Source organism: Macaca mulatta, chromosome 11, assembly GCF_049350105.2.
Source record: "Macaca mulatta isolate MMU2019108-1 chromosome 11, T2T-MMU8v2.0, whole genome shotgun sequence".
In the NCBI taxonomy this organism is placed as follows: Eukaryota; Metazoa; Chordata; class Mammalia; order Primates; family Cercopithecidae; genus Macaca; species Macaca mulatta.
In genome coordinates, this window is record NC_133416.1 from 33,439,941 (window position 1) to 33,460,174 (window position 20,234).

Sequence of the window (20,234 nt, forward strand, 5' to 3'; positions counted from 1 at the left end):
ATATTGAGTTATTATTAACCAGCTCAGATACGGCAATGACATTATGGCTAGGGAGGAGAATATTCTTATTCCTAGATGAACGTGTATTCAGGGGTGAAGTATCATGATGCTACAATTTACTTTCAAATGATTCAGCAAAAGAAATTAGATAAAGCACATATGGTAAAATTTTGCATTTGTGGTTCTAGTTGAAAGTTATACTATTATTCTTTCAACTTTTCGGTGTACTTAAAATTTCTTCAAAGTATTTTTTAACATTCTTGAATAAAATTCATCAAGACAGTTGGGATATATTCAACTCTTCTATGAACATGATTTCTGAAAATACCAAGTTGTAAGCAAGTGATCAATATAAATATTTATTGTGACGCTGCTATTAATATATCCTAATCAACCCCTCTGGGAGCTGTAGTGGTGACTAAACAGACATGCTTCATGCTCTCTTGGAACCCATGTAGCATGTTATTTTGTACGTGTGTGTGTTGGAAGAAAGAGGAATTATTCTGGAATGCTTCCCCAAGTGATGCCTCAGCTTAAACGTGAAGGATAAATAAGTAGGTGTTGCCTAGTTACAGGATGGTGGGGAAATGGGTCAGAGAAAACAAACAGAAGATGTGAAGGCACTAATGATGGAGTTGGCCAATCTGGAGAGTGAGAATATTTACTCGTACTGCTTCCTCCAGGTCCCCACTCTTTTAGCCTGTTGGTCTCCTGTATCCGTTAACCAACCCCCTCTACTCAATCTTCAGACCCAAGAGTAGTAGTAACAGGACTCCAATGTTACTAGTCCCAAGAACTGTACTCACCCTGAGGTTTCCCTATACCCTACATACAACTTTGTAAAGGTCCCTTTATTAAATTTTGAAATTATCCAATTTCAGTAAGCCATCTATTTCCTGCCAGCAGGACTGATAAAAATCTCTAGAGACAGATATGGGAGATGTCTGCATATTTCATATTGTATCTACCACTGCCTGGGCCAGTGAGCATCTGAGGTCCAAGGAAAAGCTGGAAACTGTGTTTTCAACCAAGAGTATTTCAAGAAAGAAACTGTCAATCGTATTAAGCACTGTGGAGAGGCTGGGTAAATAAGATAAAGGCTTTGGAATGTCCCATGAAGAAGCCATCAGTGACAGATCAACATTGAAGAGGTTTGTAAAGTTAATTGGAGGCCAAGTATACACTTACTTGAGATTAAAAAAAAAAAAACACTATGGCCAGGCATGGTGGCCATGGGTTATGCCAGTAATCCCAGCACTTTGGGAGGCTGAGGCGAGCAGATCACTTGAGGTCAGGAGTTCGAGACCAGCCTGGCAAATGTGGTGAAACCCTGTCTCTACCAAAAAATACAAAAATTAGCCAGGCATGGTGGCACATGCCTGTAATCCCAGCTACTCCGGAAGTTGAGGTGGGAAATCACTTGAACCCAGGAGGCAGAGGTTGCAGTGAGCTGAGATTGCGCCACTGCACTCCAGCCTGGGCTACACAGTGAGTCTCTTGTCTCAAAAAAAAAAAAGGGAAAAAAACCAACAACAGTATAATTGTTCAGGTTTCTATTTTAACTCTACCAGGAACTTACTAAATATTTTGAGATTTTTTTAGTTTTAATTATTTTGAGATTTACATATAAAAGTAAGCAAAAACGATCTTTCTCTTTTATTTGCAAAAAGCCGATACCGGCTGGGCGTGGTGGCTCACGTCTGTAATCCCAGCACTTTGGGAGGCCAAAGCAGGTGGGTCACCTGAGGTTAGAAGTTCAAGACCAGCCTGGCCAACATGGTGAAACCCCGTCTCTAATAAAAATATAAAATTAGCTGGGCGTGGTGGCGGGCGCCTGTAATCCTAGCTACTGGGGAGGCTGAGGCAGAAGGATGGCTTGAACCCAGGAGGCGGAGGTTGCAGGGAGATGAGATCACGCCATTGTACTCCAGCCTGGGCGACAAGAGCAAGACTGTCGAAAACAAAAACAAAAACAAAAAAGGCCAATACCTGGAGCCACAGGTCAGCCAATATAAGCCATAGAAGTTTAGAGAACAAATGCTGTAAAACAGAGTAAGTCATTTTCCTCTTTCAGACAAAGAGTAGACTTTGGCAAAAAAAAAATCTTTTGTCTCTCTCTAAACTGAATGACTAAGTTCTTTTACACTAAAGCTTGCAACTGAGTTTGTCTAAGATTCCCTAGTCAACATACAAAAACAAGCAGTTTCTAACCAGGGTGTAAGGTATTTGATACCTAAGGCATTCTCATGAATACAATGAGTAACCAAACTCCACAGCTTGAGAAATTGTTAGAACCCACAGATCCCTTTCTTTGAGAACATGAGCCTGTGAAATTATCTATCTTTGATCCAATTTGGCTTTCTCCTCCCTTCCAAGTTCACTGAACATCACACAAAAATGATGGCCTGACCACTGCAATGCTAAATCTGGGGCACTAGGAAACTGTTCTAGGGACGTTGAATAAAAGAGGCTCCCAGGGTACCTTCTATTTGTTCACTGCAGAGCAGCTACCTTGATGAATTGTTTTAAGATACCGTTTCACTAAGTCTCCAGCAGTTTTCTCCACAAAAAGACAGATAATATATACTTTGAACATTACCAAAATTAAAAAACAAAATTTGATTAACTTATAGATCAAACTATCTGCAAAAGTTAAACTTGCCCCTCATTTCAGCCTTCAGAAAGAAGGGAGGCAAAAGACCCAGGAATAGTTTCCAATGAGGGTTAGGACAGCATTACTATAGTAGACAGGGGACAGTTTGGAGAACAAAGGCTTTCAAATAAGAAAAGCAGATTCTTTCATTCAAGTTACATGACCGCCTGGCACCTCCACTTAGCTGTAAATAGACTTTTTTTACTTTGCAGGGTTACTTAAACAATGTTTAAAAGTGCCTGGCCCCACAGTAGGTCTTTTCCTTTCTTTTTTTTCTTTGGAGATGGAGTCTCACTCTGTCACCCAGATTGGAGTGCAATGGCCTGACCTCGGCTCACTGCAACCTCTACCTCCCAGGTTCAAGCAATTCTCCTGACTCGACCTCTAGAGTGGGTGGGACCACAGGCACATGCCACATGACTGGTTAATTTTGTTTGTAGTAGAGATGGGGTTTCCCCATGTTGGCCAGGCTGGACTTGAACTCCTGACCTCAAGTGATCCACCCACCTGGGCCTCCCAAAGTGCTGGGATTACAGGCATAAGCCACGGTGCCCAGCCAGGGTTTTTCATATTGTGAAAGCCATTTTTCTTTTTACTTGCTACACAAAGCATTTGCATTGTAGGGCGAGAGGACCAATTTAAAGAGATTCAGTTTAAAAAAAAATGCTGTGACAAACTCTAGGTGCCTTCCCATTAGCCCCACCCCCACCTTTTGGTGTCCAGTCCTTTACATGAGCCTCTCCCGCTTGGATATGGGCAGGACCTGTGAAGACCCCTCTTGCTGGCAGCTTGGCTCTCGACACTTGGTGGTAGTGATAGTAATCATGTCAGTGGTCCAGTCAGCAGCAAGGCCATGCAGGGAGCACCCAGCTGGCAAGGAACTGAGGGGGAACCTCCAGCTGACAACCAGTGAGGTCTGGGCACTCAGTCCTGCAGTGGCAAGAACTGAATTCTGCCAGCCGAGTGAGGCTGAATGAGTTCTTCCCAAGTCACCAGGTGAGAATGCAGATGAGACCAGGAGCTTTCTAAAGGACCTATCTACACCATGCTCAGACAGAAACTGAGACGCATTTGTTTTAAGCCACTAAATTTGTGGTAATTTAGGACATAGGAATAGATAATACAGGTACTGTCAACTTCCTTAGTTACATTGTTAATTTCATAGCAACTGTATTAGGTGGCAGCCAAATCATCCAGACTATCCCAAAGCAAATTTAATACTAACAGTAGTATAAAAAGTCTGGACCTTTATTACCTTTCCCAGGTAATAAAACAACTGGTTTCTAAAAGTTTGATATGGATTACACCTCTTAGGATTCCTCATAATCCTGTGACGTAAATATTCCCATTAATTATTTAACTCATATGACTAACAAAGAGCAGAGCTAGGAACTTGAGAACCAGGGTCCAGCCCCTGATGCCACCACCCTTCCAACTTTTATAGTTTCCCTAAAGTCTCAACTATGTTTCCCATATGCCCATAGACAGTAATAAAACCACAGACAGTAAAAAGTACTGGGAACATTTTGTTCTTCCTTTTAAATCCATCTTATCCACTAGATTAATAATTGTGCACATCAGTTAAAATGTCTTTTATTCGAAAGTCTATGTCTCAGTACAGAGGAATTTATTTCCTTCATGGCTTGTTATTAATACTAAGCACTTAAACTGAGTATATGTGAAGGCCAAAAACATTATTCTTACTGAAGACCTGTCAAACAAAGCCACAAAACAGCTCCTTTTATTTTCTAATAAGACTAGATTTATTCAATACCCTAGTAAAAGTTTTGATTATAAGTATCCAACAGTATAAAAAGTACAAAACAGATCTGTAGATTTCTAATATATTAATACAAAGTGCATGACTACATACAGTACACCCTACAGGCAAAGAGAGGTGGAAGGGGAAAAAGAAGACTGTGGTTGAGGTCTAGTAATAAATAAATAAATACAGAAGTAGAGATGATCCATATTATAGTATATTCTACCACCAATACTGCAGCCAAAATGTACAAAAAAAAAAAATCATTTCAAAATAACTCAGGAGGATGATAATGGCTGGACTTTTGTAATTCACCTCAAAGACTGTGGGAGAGCCGACTCAACTCACTGTATAGTCTGTGCATATGGTGGCTTGTAGCATGTAGGTTTTTTCCAAAAGAAGGAATTATAAAATGTTTAGATTAAGAACTATAAAACTACAGGGTGCCTATAAAAGGTGGCTTACTCCTTGTTATTATTATACTACCCAATTTTTAAAATGCAGTTTAAAAAATAAGCACTGAGTCTTGTTATGACAAGGCAGGCAAATGCTTCTCCCTCATTCTGAAAAGACTGAACTGGCGATGCTTTTGCTGACTATTCAGAAAAGAGGCAGTAAGAGCACACTGTGGTTTGGGTTCCAGTGAGAGGCTTTTCATGGGGATCTTAGGATTGAAGAGTGCTAAGTTCAGGATATCTCAATGTTCAGAAAGCCTGACTAAAAGAAGCCAAACCAAAACCATTTAACATGAACACAAACCTCTTTTCTTTTAGTAAATTTTACTTTTAATACAGAGTGAAAGAAAATAATAAAAACTTAATAGGCTAAAACAAGTCAAACACCCATTCTACACAGATAAAAACCTTCACAAAGGTCAACGGAAGTAATCCAGAGCTGAAACTGAATTGTGCAGATTTTCAATGGTCATCAAAGTCATGTAACACAAACAAAAGTCAATTATATTTACACACTCAGCAAGCCCTCTAAGAAATGTGCCCCAAAAAGCATTAACCTTTGTTTTGTGCCATCCTGAAGACTTGCACATTTTATTTTTCAGATAGCTTAACATTTTTAATAGAGTGTGCTCTCTACCGTGCGGTAATGCTTTGGTACTATTCATACAGGGTCTCGCCTGTCCTAAAGACTTGCCATTTCCCAAAGAGGAGCTTTTGATTCTGCTTTAGAAGTTTTACATAAATTAAAATCTTTATCAAATATTAATATGAAGGGAGGCACAGGATGCAACATATATAGTCAAGTTACCTCTCTGTACATTTAGAAATTACTTTCTCCTCCAAGGTATTTGCAACATAAAGCTCAGTCTGTCCTGCTTAATAATCAGTAGTACAGGTTTGAATCATCAGAAGCTTGGCAAGACCTTAATACTTCAGAATTATCAACAACTACCTCTAGGGGCAAGTCCATGTTACTGAGTTATGACAAATGTATTATCGTGAGGGAAAACAAGAGTAGCCAGCCATCTTAAAAAATGCCCCAACCACTGCTTCTCAATACAGAAAGACTAAAAACTACATACAGTTTATCATACAACAAATCCCATCTCTGTCCCCTGAAATTCCCCTAGTTTCATTCATTAGAAGGGGATTAAAAAAAAAAAAAAAGACTTAAAGAGCACTTTACAGCAGCATTCAGCTTTCCTATGAAATACTCAGCATCTTAAATATTATGTACAACTCTTTTTTTAGTAAGCTAGACACTGGCTTCAGAGTTTGTGGGACTGGGGGAAATCAACCCATTCAAAACTACTCTAGAAATTGTGTTTTGGCAGAATAGCAGATATCCAAGTTAAAAATAGGAGGGTCATTTGAGACCAGCCTGGCCAACATGGTGAAACCCCGTCTCTACAAAAACTAAAAAATTAGCTGGGTCTGGTGGTGGGCACCTATAAACCCAGTTACTTGGGAGGCTGAGGCAGGAGAATCACTTGAACCCGGGAGGCGGAAGTTGCAGTGAGCTAAGATCACGGCACTGCACTCCAGCCTAGGCAACAAGAGCAAAACTCCATCTCCCAAAAAAAAAAAAAAAAAGAGGGTCAGTTTGTTGCTTTGTGGTCTTTTCAAAATTTAGATGTTTTTTTTTTGTTGTTGTTGTTCCCCTTCTACATAAAAACCTCAGTCACCACTCCTGAGTGGAGATGGGCAGAGGCTCTGGCCCCTGCTCCTCTGGCTTCTCGGCAGCTGCTTTCTTATTGCTGCAGCAAGGCTTGAAGAGATGTGTGTCAATGAGGACTTCCCCAAAACGGCCTTTATAGATGATCCCACAACATATCTTCTGTCTAAAAGAAAAAAATGGAGAACAAGATACATTAATAAGGAAGAAAAATAGGAATACAAAAGAAATCTATTATTATAACTGCTCAAATATAACCAAACAGTTGTGCTTCTACAATCTTGCACATTCCAAGTGAAAGGGCTCCTAGAGTAACCCCAGTTAGCTAGAGAAGGGGAATTACCCAGGTCCCTTAAAGGCCACACTGGAATCTTCTCAAATATTGAGGAAGATGGCATTTTGAGAGACAGCAGTCAGTTTCAAAGGCTGCCCCTGATGTTGTTAACTACAAAATCACCAACTCTTGAAAAAAAAATCAGCCACCATAAACAGGTTGATGCAGCTAGCAATTTTTTTAGATTTTTTTTTTTTCTTTATCAATTCCTAAGTGCTTGAGTGGTAATTTTTAATTAAATACTGACTAGATAAAAATACACCTGTAATCCCAGAAGTTTGGGAGGCTGAGGTGGGCAGATAACTTGAAGTCAGGAGTTTGAGACCAGCCTGGCAGACATTGCAAAACTCCATCTCTACCAAAAATGCAAAAATTAGCCAGGCGTGGTGGCACGTGCCTGGAGTCCCAGCTACTTGGGAGACTGAGGCAGGAGAATCACTTGAACCCAGGAGGCAGAGGTTGCAGTGAGCTGAAATCACACAACTGCACTCCAGCCTGGGAGACAGAGCAAAACTCTGTCTCAAAAAAAAAAAAGTGTGTGTGTTAGCAAAGGCATCACAATAAGAATGCCCACAGACCACGTATTCTAAGGGAAAGAAGATCATTTCCTATGAAGCCTCCTGCAGGCCCCTCCCCAGTCCCATCCCCACCTCATCTCATCCTCTCCCCACTTAATTGTAGGTTTATCACTCCCTTTTCTTTATACTTATGGTTTCACCATATGTTGGTATCTCTAATCATACTGCACAGTTATCCACTACACACACACACACACAGAATCACAATGTATTCTGCAATGTTTTGGTCAACATTAATTGAGATCCATACATACTGTTATAGAGCTTTATTTCATTTTGACTTATGTATAATATTCTACCCTGTGAATATATAACACAGTTTTATTTAGCTACCCTTATTTTAATATATAAATCAGTGGATACATTCTAAAGTTTTTACTAGTTTATACTGCTACCATTTAGGAATGGGAACATCTTCAACTTTACTCAAAAACGGCCATTTATCTACATGGTTATAACTATTTACACCTATAACTGACAGTGTTCTCATCATTCCATACCCTCTCTCCAACATTTGGTAATAGATTTTTTATTTTAGTTTTTTCACCAACCTAATGAGTGTAAAACCGTATCTCACTGAAATTTTAATTTGTATTTCCTTGATTTTCAAAAAGTTTGAACACATTATCATTTAATGAGTTATTTCGTGATTCCTTTCTAAGTGTGTCCATTTTTCTGTTGATTTATCTTTTTCTTCCATTGTAGTTGTCTGTATATTCCAGATACTAACCCTTTGTCAGATATATGTGCTGGATATCATTTCATTTTCTTTATGGTGTTATTTGATGAATTTAAGTTCATAATTATAATGTAATCAAACCTGGAAGTTTTTTTAAATGCTTAGTACTTTGTCATAAAAAATCCTTTTCCACTCAAAAGTCATATTCTATTTTCTACTTTAATGCATCTGTAATTGGTATTTGTCTACGGTGTGAGGTAGGGAACCAAGCCCAGTTTTTTCCCATGAATAACCATGTTGTTTTTAATATCCTAGCAACACTTATTGAACAGACCATTTTCGCCCATCAATCACCCCCACATCATGTATCACATAACAAGTGCTATATACATATGTGGGCTTGTTTCCAGGCTCTCTATACTATTCCACTGGTTTATTTTTCTATTCCTAGTCCCAAAACACATTAATTACTATGGCTTTATAACGTCTTGATTTCTGTTAGGGAAAGTTTATCGACATCTTTCTTTTTCTTCTGAAGATGCCTATTTTGGGCCTTTTGCTTTTCTATATAAATTATAAATTAGCTTGTCAAGTTCCATAAATATGTTGGGGTTTTGACTGCAATTACCCTGAATCTACAAAGTGATAATCTCCCTAACAGTCAGTTTAATAGTATCTATGAATGTGCTATACCTCTCAATTTATTTAGGTGTCTTTAAATGTTATTCAATGGCCAGGCACAGTGGTTCATGCCTATAATCCCAGCACTTTGGGAGGCCAAGACGGACAGATCACCTGAGGTCAGGAGTTCACTATCAGCCTGGCCAACATGGTGAAACCTCATCTCTACTAAAAATACAAAAATCAGCAGGGTGTGGTGGTGCACGCCTGTAATCCCAGCTACTCCGGAGGCTGAGACAGGAAAACTGCTTGAACCCAGGAGGTGGAGGTTGCGGTGAGCCAAGATTGCACCACTGCACTCCAGCCTAGGGTGACAGAGCGAGACTCACTCTCTCTCTCTCTCTCTCTGTGTATATATATATACACACACATATATATACACACACACATACATATATATATATATGAATGTTCTTCAACAATATTGTATGATTTTTACATAACTCCTCCAAAGGGTTTTTGATATTTTACTACTACATTATTTTATATTTCCTAACACTAGGGTAAAATGTATCATTCTAATGCCAAACTGCCTAGATTTAAATCCTGCTCTACTTATTGTGTAACCTTAAACAAAGTACTTCCTTCCTCTTTGTACCTCTGTTTTCACATAATGCTTCACAGAACTGTTGTAAAGACTAAGTAAGGCCAGGTGCAGTATCTCACACCTGTAATCCCAGCACTTTGGGAGGCCAAGGCAGGCAGATCACTTGAGGCCAGAAGTTCAAGACCAGCCTGGCCAATATGGCGAAACCCATCTCTACTAAAATACAAAAGTTAGCCAGACATGGTGGTGCATGCCTGTAGACCCAGCTATTTGGGCGGCTGAAATGGCAGAATCGCTTGAACCCAGGAGGCAGATATTGCAGTGAGCCAAAATAACACCACTGTACTCCAGTCTGGGCTACAGAGTGAAACTCTCAAAAAAAAAAAAGATTAAATAAATGCATATATTTAAACCATCTATAAAGTACTCATACTATGCGCTAGGCACTGTTCTAAAGCGTTTACTACTACTGGTACTACCACTATCACTGCTACTACCAATATTGTATTGGTTAGAACATTCTGTATAATGCTGAATAGAAATGGTGATAGTCAACACTCTTGATTTGTTCCTGATCATAGAGAAAATGCTTTCTTTTTATCACAGTTATGTATTATGTACTTTGGTACTTTTTGTAAGATTCCTGTTGTCTAAGTAAAAAAGTTTCCTTCTATTCCTATTTTGCTAGAAGTTTTGTTTTAAACCTTAAAGGAAAGTTCAAATTTGTCAAACTCCTTCTTTGCACCACTAAGAAGACAATACCTTTCTTTAGAACCTATCAATGTGGGCTGGGCACGGTGGCTCACGCCTGTAATCCCAACACTTTGGGAGGCTGAGACGGGTGGATCACCTAAGGTACGGAGTTCGAGACCAGCCTGACCAACAATGAAACCCCTTTTCTACTAAAAATACAAAAATTTAGCCAGGCATGGTGGCGTGCGCCTGTAATCCCAGCTACTTGGGAGGCTGAGGCAGGAGAATCGCTTGAACCCGGGAGGCAGAGGTTGCAGTGAGCCGAAATCGTGCCATTGCACTCCAGCCTGGGCAACAAGAGCGAAACTCCATCTCAAAAAGGAAGGAAGGACGGAAGGACGGAAGGACGGAAGGACGGAAGGAAGGAAGGAAGGAAGGAAGGAAGGAAGGAAGGAAGGAAGGGAGGGAAAGAAAGGATGGAAGGAAGGAAGGAAGGAAGGAAGGAAGGAAGGAAGGAAGGAAGGAAGGAAAGAAGGAAAGAAGGAAAGAAGGAAAGAAAGAAACTGCTGATGTGGTAAATTATATTAGTTGATCTTCTCATGTTCAAAAACCAATCTTACATACCTAGAATAACCCTAGTGGTAGATGATGTATTGTTTTGGTATCAAATTTATATCAGCCTTAAAAATGCTTGGGGCCTATGCCCTATTTTATCCACAGTCTGGAAAAGCCAGTGCATAGGCCCCAATCATCTGTTCCTGGATGTTTCGTACAACTTGCATATTGTGGCTTTTTTTTTTTTTTTTGAAATAGTCTTGCTTTGTCACTAGGCTGAAGTGCAGTGGTGCAGTAATAGTTTACTGCAACCCTAACCTCCTAGGCTCAAGCAATCCCCTCACCTTGGCCTCCCAAAATGCTAAGATTACAGGTGTGAGCCACCACGCCTGGCCCGAATCAATTTATTATGAGATTATCTCGTTTTTTCACTTTTTCTTGAGACAGCTTTAGCAAGATGCCTTTTTTCTAGTACTGTACCCGCTTCACCTGTATGTTCAAATTTATTGGCATAAAGTTGTCTATAATATCCTATTTTTTAAATGTCTGCTTTATCTATACCTAAGTCTCTTCTCTCTCTCCTAAAATTGCTTATGTGTATCATCATCTCCTTTTCCTGATCCACTTTATCTCTAGTACTTTTTTGGTCACGTCTTTTTGAAGGACCAACTTTTAGTTTCACTGATTCTCTCCACTGCATATTGTCTTTCTACTCCACTTATCTAGCAATAGGAAATGTAGGTACCTTGATGTGATTTTTATTTTAAATAAATTTTAATAGGAAGAACATACAAAATCCCACTTCTCTGCTCAATTCCTGCTTAATCCACTGCAATCGTGTGTTACCAACTGTTTGCCAAATGCCATTTAATTGCTAAGAAAGTAGGAAAACACTGCCTGTAATTAAGATGGTTTGCTGGTTAGAGAGATATTTTCTGTTTCTTTTACCTTTTCCAGTATGTGAGATCTAAAAAGGAAAAAACTGGTGTTCTGTTAGAACCAGAAGCCATCTCTGTATCTGAGCCGTCATCGGACTGGTTACTGTAACAAGGAGATTGAGCTGGGGAGGCACTTGAGGTGGTACTGTGAGCATCAGAATCTGCAATAAAGATTAAAAGAAAAAATAAAATTTTCAATTTCATTACATGTAATTGCAACTAAACCTCAGCATAGGACACTGTGAATCAGTTGGTAAAAAAGAAAAAGTAAAAAAAATTCATTTTCTATCCACTACTGGTATTTGAAGATATTCACACTAACATGTTTTTTCTAAAAGTGAAGAAGATGGAATAGACATACCCTTTCCTATTCCTCCTGCTTATACAACTAAAATCCCAGGATATTATATATAAAACAAACCTAAGACTCCAAAAGGTGACGACCATCTAGGGAGCTCAAGACCCAAGGCAAGCCATGGTGGTGGGTTCCTTAGTTTTTCTGGATTTTCCTTTTGCCTCATAATCCCCAGCTTTGGAAGTGACACAGTAGCCACCCAGAAATGCCAATGGGTACAATCAAAACAAAAACAAAACAAAAATCCAAAACCCCAGTTAAAGCCTGATCTCTCTAGCAAAGAACTAGGAAAAGGGCAGCCTAGCCAGACAGAAAACGTTTCTACACAATAACCTTCCTATTCCAGCCAAACCCACAGAAAAAACTGTGGACACCTTTCCTAAGCCCAGCAGAGGCTGAGGTGAAGAGCCTATATTTCCACCCTCACAAGACTTGGAAGCACCCCGACACCTACACCAGGGTGGTGTCACAGGAAGCCTAGCTAAGTCAGGATTTTCGTTATGGCCCACTAACTACAAGGCCACCCTCACCAAGTGGGAGCCTGAACTCTCCTGACACCCAGTAGTAACGAGGAGCCTCCCCTCCCCCCAATCTCAGAGGTCAACGGAGGATGAGAGAGAAACCAGAATTCTAACACCTGGCGGTAACAGGGTGGTTACGCCCCTCCCTCTTTCCCTGCTCTGAGGGGTGTCAAAAAAGCCAGTTAAAACAGAAGGGTTAAATAAGACCCAGAGTCTCACAACATAATCTGAAAATGTCCTGGTTTCAATAGAAAAATTACATCAGTCCAAGAATCAGGAAGATCTCAAACTAAATGAAAAGGCCAACATTAAGATGACAAAGACATCAGAATTATCTGACCAAGATTTTAAAGCAGCCATGACAAAAATGCTTCAGTGAGCAATTATGAACATGTTTGAAATAAATGAAAACACAGCCTTGGCAAAGAAACAGGAAGCCTCAGTAAAAATAAGATAGAAAACTATAAGGACAAAATAAATGGAAAATTTGTAACTGAAAAAAATACAATAAAGAAAATAAAAACCACAGTGGATGGGCTGAGCAACATGGAGGGGAGGCAGAAAGCAAACAGTGAAATAGAAGAAAGAACAACAGAAATTACCCAGTATGAACAACACAGAAAACAAATGAACAGAGCATGAGAAACCTGTGGGGCTTAGTCAAACACACATCTACATTCATGTCAGTGCAGTCCTGGAGGGAGAGGAAAAACAGAATAGAGGCGAAAAAGTACTCAAATAATGTGGCTGAAAACTTGTCAAATTTGGTGAGACATAAACCTAAGATTCAGGAAGCTGACCAAAGCCCAAACAGAATAAACCCAAAGAAATCCATGCCAAAACACATCATAATTAAACCTCTATAAACTAACCCAAGAGAAAAATCTTGAAAGCAGCCAAAGAATAATGACATTATACCTATAAAGGGAAAACAAAAGATCCTGATTTAATAAGGAAAAAAAGCAGTTCATTAGATGCAGAGCTAACGCTGATTTAATACTTTGCCTGTTTACATGAAGAAGATGTCATATAAATGTACAAGTCAGAAAATAAGTTTCTTGGTTAACAGTCATTGTGCTATAAGGCTGTTGTACTGCCACGTCACAGTAAGAGCAGTATCATAAACCTCATAAACACAGGTAGGGCCGACCATACACCTTGTCCGTCCCAGGACACATGGACAGAGCAATCCTTCAATTCAGATAACCAATCAAGTACTTATTAAATATTTATAAGACATCAAATCCTATGTTTTATGCTGCATGGAAAGAAACAGACTAAAGAAAACTTTGGATTTTTTTTAATTTTTATCTTTTGGTTTTCCTTGAGACCGGATCTCACTGTCACCCAGGCTGGAGTGCAGTGGCATGACCACAGCTTGCTGCAGCCTCAACCTCCTGAGCTCAAGCAATCCTCCTGTCTCAGTCTCCTGAGTAGCTGGGGCTACAGGCACACACCACCATACTCAGCTAGTTATTTTTTTTAATTTTTAGTAGAGACAAGGTCTCATTATTTGCCCAGACTGGTCTTGAACTCCTAGCCTCAAGCAGTCCTCCCACCTCAGCCTCCCAAAGTGCTGGGATTACAGGCATGAGTCACCACACCTAGCCAAGAAAATTTGTTTTTGTTTGTTTGTTTAAAACAGAGTCTCACTCTGTCACCCAGGCAGGAGTGCAGTGGCACGATTTCAGCTCACTGCAGCCTCCACCTCTTAGATTTTCATGCCTCAGCCTTTTGAGTAGCTACAACTACAGGTGTGCACCACCACACCCAACTAATTTTTTTGTATTTTTAGTAGACAGGATTTCACCATGTTCGCCAGGCTGGTCTTGAACTCCTGGCCTCCCAAAGTGCTGGGATTACAGGTGTGAGCCACCACACCCAGTCAAGAAAATGTTTTCTGAATAGAGCTCACAAATATTTTATATTAACAAAAATTTACATAAAACGGCATAAAATTAGGTATCTAAAACAAAGAAAGCACCGTTAGTATTTTTAATATGTTAACTTAGCAACAAACAAAATCCTCAAGAGTAGCAGGCTTTAAAAGAATGAGTCTAGTGGGATGTTTAAGACTTCCTAAATAACTAACATCAACAGACACCTCTATGCTGCTGAGGAAAACTCACTCCCCTAGGAAGTACTTAATAGCTTTAAACTATTTGAAATTTCAATTATCTGACCATTTTTTGTTTTGTTTTGGGAGACGGAGTTTCACTCTTATTGCCCAGGCTATAGTGCAATGAGGTGATCTCGGCTCACCACAACCTCTGCCTCCCGCGTTCAAGCAATTCTCCTGCCTCAGCCTCCCCAATAGCTGGGATTACAGGCATGCACCACCACGCCCAGCTAATACTGTATTTTTAGTAGACACGTGGTTTCTCCATGTTGGTCAGGCTGGTCTTGAACCCCCAACCTCAGGTGATCCTCCTGCTTTGACCTCCCAAAGTGCTGGGATTACAGGTGTGAGCCTCCACACCTGGCCCAAACTGCAATTTTAAGTCTTAAAAATTACGTAGGATTTGGAAGGCACCAAGGAGTGATTAGATGGCATCAAGTCGGTAGGGACAACAGGCAAAGTCAACAAGCAAAGTTGTGGAAGCCAAACACACTCCAGGACTCGCTCAAACAAAAATAGGACCTTCAAACACTTTCTAGGAATTCTCAACTGTATTTTACAGCAAGTAGAAATCACTGCAGATTTTGGAAAGGATGACACAAAAAGAATACCTAACATTTATAGAGGAATTTATTTTGTTTTACAAAGCCATTTTTTATTTGATTATCCCCAGTTCTCTGACTAGAAAATTACGGTTAAACGTCAAGTGACTCCAGAATCACACATCTGCTAGTGAGAAGAGCCAAAATTCAAATCCAGATCTGTAACTCTAGGTCCAATGTGCCTTACACCACAAAATGTCTCGAAAAGAGAATACAGGGCTGGGCACGGTGGCTCAGGCCTGTAATCCCAGGACTTTGGGAGGCCAAGCAGGGCAGATCACCTGAGGTCAGGAGGTCAAGACCAGCATGGCCAACATGGCAAAACCCTGTACCTACTAAAAATACAAAAATTAGCTGGGCATGGTGGCAGGTGCCTGTAATCCCAGCTACTCAGGAGGCTGAGGCAGGACAATCACTTGAACCCAGGAGGCAGAAGTTGCAGTGAGCTGAGATAGTGCCATGAGCTGAGATAGTGGCACTGCACTCCAGCCTGGGTGACAGAATAAGACTCCATCTCAAAAAAAAAAACGAAAGATAAGAGAATACAGGCCAGGTATGTGCAGGATGCACAGAAGCAAACACATAACCAGAAGCGCAGACCCTTTAGTGGGTGATATATAAAAATGCACATGTCTCCCAACTGCTTCAATGCACAAAGGTGCTAGCAATTTATAATGTACCTGGTGAACACCTTGTTTCAGTTTGAGCCTCCACAATCCACACACCTTATTATAAAAGGAATTTATTTTCAGTCTCCAACTACTACACAGCACAGTTTCACAATAAAAATCTAAAATTGCACTGAATATATTCCCTTAAGTAAGGCAAAAGTGAGATATCACTTTCCCTATAATTAAGGGAAAGGGCTAAGAATATACATATGAATAATCAGTTCCTCCGCCTTCAAGTGATAAAAGAAAATTAGTGTTTCCCAAATGTTCATTAAAACATCTAGTGAGGACCGGGTATGATGGTTCATGCATGTAATCCTAGCACTTTTGGGAAGCCGAGGTGGGTGGATTGCTTGAGCTAAGTTTGAGACCAGCCTGGGCAACATGGCAAAACCCCAGCTCTACTAAAAATACAAAAAATTAGCCAGGCACGGTGGCGCATGTCTGTAGTCCCAGCTACTCGGGAGGCTTATGCACAAAAATTGCTTGTACCCGAGAGACAGAGGCTGCAGTGATCCAAGATCACACCACTGTACTCCAGCCTGGGTGATAGAGCAAGACCCTGTTTCAAATAAATAAATAAATAAATAAATAAAATAAAATAAAATAAAACAAAACATCTAGTGAGAAAGGAAGGTAGTGTTAAATCTTTAGGGAGATGCGGGGTTGAGAGCTGGTTAGGAAAGGGAAATGTATAATTAAAATACATATACACATTTATATTACCTAAATATATTACTACATCTCTACCACTTATTAAGTGGCCCAGATCAAGGTTAAATCACCCCTTCGTGCTTCCTATTCTGAGCTCTAAAATGGAAATAAGTGAGATCATTACATACGTAAAGTGCTTAGTATACCAAAATGCTCAAAAAATGTGAGTTCTCCTGCACTCCTCACTTTACTGTCACTAAACTTAAATGTCTTTTTCCATTATTCTAAAATAAGCATGATAACCATTTGTCTTGATTGATAATGTTTTCTCTAACAGGGCCCTATAGATTTTTATAAGTACTGAGAGCTACAATACAGGTCCACAACCCCTAGCGGCAATTCTGGGAAAGCTCTGGAAACACAAAGTGTATTCCTAACCTATCTGGCCACAAAATCTGACATGACCTACACTATGATTATAAGCAAACAAACCTGACTAGCCTATGTACCATCTATTTATTCCACTAAATGTGAATACTGCTACTTTTTGCTGTAAAAATACTAATGTGTTTGGTTCAATAATGCTCCTTCAAACCCCAAGGGTAATAGAGATATTTATTAGACAATAACATTATATGCAGTGTATTTCCTTTTCAAAATCTAAAATCTAAATTCCAAAATACAGACGTGCCACTACAGCAATCCCCCAAAACTTCCAATAACAGCATGTGACCTGACATTAGACATTCCTTTCTTACTCTATCAACACAACACACTGCCCCTTAAACCTGAAAGCAAGCCCTGAGGTTGGCTGTATTTCAAAATGTGAGTTATGATTTCTAAAGTTACTTTCCAGAAAACCTGAGCTTTGGTCTCAGATTGTCCCCTAATTATTTACGTACCTTCTTGCACATCTGCAGGACTCAATTTCCTTATGGATAAAAATCAAGTAAACGAGCTAGAAATGCACCTCCTAGAAAATTAAGATGTCAGTAAAGACATCAGAGTGGTCTCAGTACAATCTGAAGTGGTTAGCTAGTAGAAATACTCTCAAGACATCATCATCAGAAAGAGTGCTAAGATTTCACAGAAATAAGGTAACATCTCTACCAAGTCAATATTGCCTTCCAGTGCTCTTTATGAAAAGCAATAAAGGAAAAAATGATCCACACATGCCATACACCACCCCCAGCCAAAAATAACAGAACAATTATTAAGTACTAATGTTGTAATATCAAACTTACTATGACGTTTAAATTCCTTCTGCAGTTTACTGATCTGGTTGCTTTTTATCCTGTTCCCAGATAGAGTTTTCACTTTCTTTGGTTTCAATGTAGTCTTTAGACTGGGTCCAGCCCTTGCATCTACCACCTGGAAGAAAATACTGAATATTTAATAATATTTTTAAAATGATACTAGTGTATCCCTTTGGTTCAGATCCGTGCCTATTTGAGAACCACAGTTTTACACTGAAAAGAGGGTGAAACTCCTCCATGTGCACCTTTAATCATCACATGACATAAGGGAATAAATAATATTTATCTAGTGGGGTTTTTTAAGATACTCTTTCCTGTGAAGTGGGTAATAGTGGGAGTCTGTTGGAAAAAAATTTAAATAGATTTGTATATGGGATAATCGTTACTGGATGACCCAACTAGGTTAAGAATCAAACCTAAAAACAACTCCATTTCTACAGGATAATGTTTTGCAGTTTATGAAAAGCTTTCAAATACTTTTTATCTTCAATACAAAGCAATAAACAGGGCTATTTTTGTTACTCCAATTTTAGACGGAAGGAAAACAAGGCAAAGAGAAATTATGCATTTTGCCTTATTTTACCAAGCAAGTAAATGGGTTAAGAGGGGTGGAGAGGGGAAAAGACTGGAATCAAGGTCTTCAGGTCTTTATGCTTTTTTCACTACACACCTTAATCTCTGAGGTGAGTTATATGACAGCAATAGCATGTTCTCCCACAGTCTAGCCCAGCCATTGATCTCGCCCCATATGGCCCTGTTTCTTAGGTATTCATTCACATTTATTAGTTGCAGATTTCTACCCCATGTAAAAAGGAACGTTGTTACCATCTTCAAAATCATGACCTATTATAATAGCATAACACTGTTATCAAAGGACAATGTAAGGCTAGTGTGAATGATAACTATGTGTTATACCTTCTACATATCATCTCATCCAGTTCTCACAGCTGCTCTGTAACAGAGCTATTATCTTTGCACTTCATAAATAAATGTAACCTGCCCAAAGTCCACAACTAGTAGTGGTAAAAGCAAAATTCAAATTCAAGTCTGATCCTAAAATCTATGTGCTCATTAGTACCAACCTGAGTTCAAAGGATGATGTTATCCAAAGAGATTTAAGAAAAAGGATTCACATCTAATTAACTCTAGGAATTACTGAGTTAAGCCTAAAAATAGGTGAATGCTTACTGTGAATCTCCAAAAGGGAGATATTGGATACAGTCTTAAGGAAATGCCATACCAGGCTATTCTGTTCTAAAGATGCCAAAATGTTAGGCAATTATATCTGAGCAGCAGCTAGTGTTTTTCTTTATTCTTTTCAGACTTTTCTACCCTAGGGATATATTACTTCCTAAATTAGGGGGAAATTAATGTTACTTTAAATATAATAGAGGTATAATTGAAAAAAAGAAAATGGACTAACATGATTCCAGTTTTTTTTTGATCCTGCTGGCAACTTCTTCCATCTTTTCACAAGCAGGACACAGGCATTGCAGATGTCTCCTGAACGAGTCTCATGCAATCTGATAAGAAAACAATCAAACCTTTATCAGTCTCCCTTACCTTAAAGAATTCAAGCAAGCACATTTCCTTTGGGAAAAAAACTGTATCTATATATGGTTTATAGATACAATTTAATCATCCTGGATGATCCCATTCCATTGTTTCTATAGAATATTTCAGAAATAAAATTATCTTCTAGATTCAACAAACCAATTCTACGTACTGCAATTTGGTTATTTTGAAATAAGAAATGCTTTTAAAATTAAATAGGCCAGGCTGGGTGTGGTGGCTCACGCCAGCAATCCCAGCACTTTGAGAGTCTGAGGCGGGTGCATCACTTGAGGTCAGGAGTTCGAGACCAGCCTGGCCAACATGATGAAATCCTGTGTCTCTCCTAAAAATACAAAAATTAGCCTGCTGGCACACACCTGTAGTCCCAGCTACTCAGGAGGTTTAGGCAGGAGAATCGCTTGAACCCAGGAAGCAGAGGTTGCAGTGAGCCAAGATCGCACTACTGCACTCCAGCCTGGGCAACAAGAGTGAGACTCCATCTCAAAAAAAAAAAAAAAATTAAATAATTAAATAGGCTGGTGCGGTGGCTCACACCTGTAATCCCAGCACGTCGGAAGACCAAGGTGGGAAGATCACCTGAGTGCAGGAGTTCGAGACCAGCCTGGGCAACAAAAGGAGACCCCCATCTCTACTTTAAAATAAAAAAAAAGAAATTTAATTTAAAAATGCTTTTAAAATTAAGGAGTAAAACTCAAGACCTAAAAGAGATTCTGATTATCATGGTTTTAAATAATGCTGTTTAATCAATCTTTCTTGCAATGTGTAGATATATTTCTTTTTTGGTGAGGGCGTGGAGGTGAATAGGATCTCACTCTGTCACCCAGGCTGGAATGCAGTGGTGGGATTATGGCTCACTACAGCCTCAACTTCCCAGGTTCAAGTGATCCTTCCACTTCAGCCTCCCTAGTAGCTGGGACCACAGGCACATGCC

General features: G+C 39.5%; 1 protein-coding gene across 7 annotated transcripts in view; it reads right to left on the reverse strand.

The window, feature by feature from the left end:
- Window positions 1–4,392: 4,392 nt before the first annotated feature.
- The window catches only part of SINHCAF (SIN3-HDAC complex associated factor), a 46,131-nt gene continuing 30,289 nt past the window's right edge, over window positions 4,393–20,234 (reverse strand). For all 7 annotated transcript variants that reach the window (XM_015151388.3, XM_015151383.3, XM_028829386.2 and 4 more), the window contains 4 exons: window positions 19,152–19,251; window positions 17,717–17,843; window positions 11,561–11,711; window positions 4,393–6,711 (listed from right to left, as the gene is read on the reverse strand). In XM_015151388.3, coding sequence (XP_015006874.1) covers window positions 6,552–6,711; window positions 11,561–11,711; window positions 17,717–17,843; window positions 19,152–19,251 — 538 coding nt within the window. In that variant the 3' untranslated portion in view covers window positions 4,393–6,551. The remainder of the gene's footprint in view (window positions 6,712–11,560; window positions 11,712–17,716; window positions 17,844–19,151; window positions 19,252–20,234) is intronic.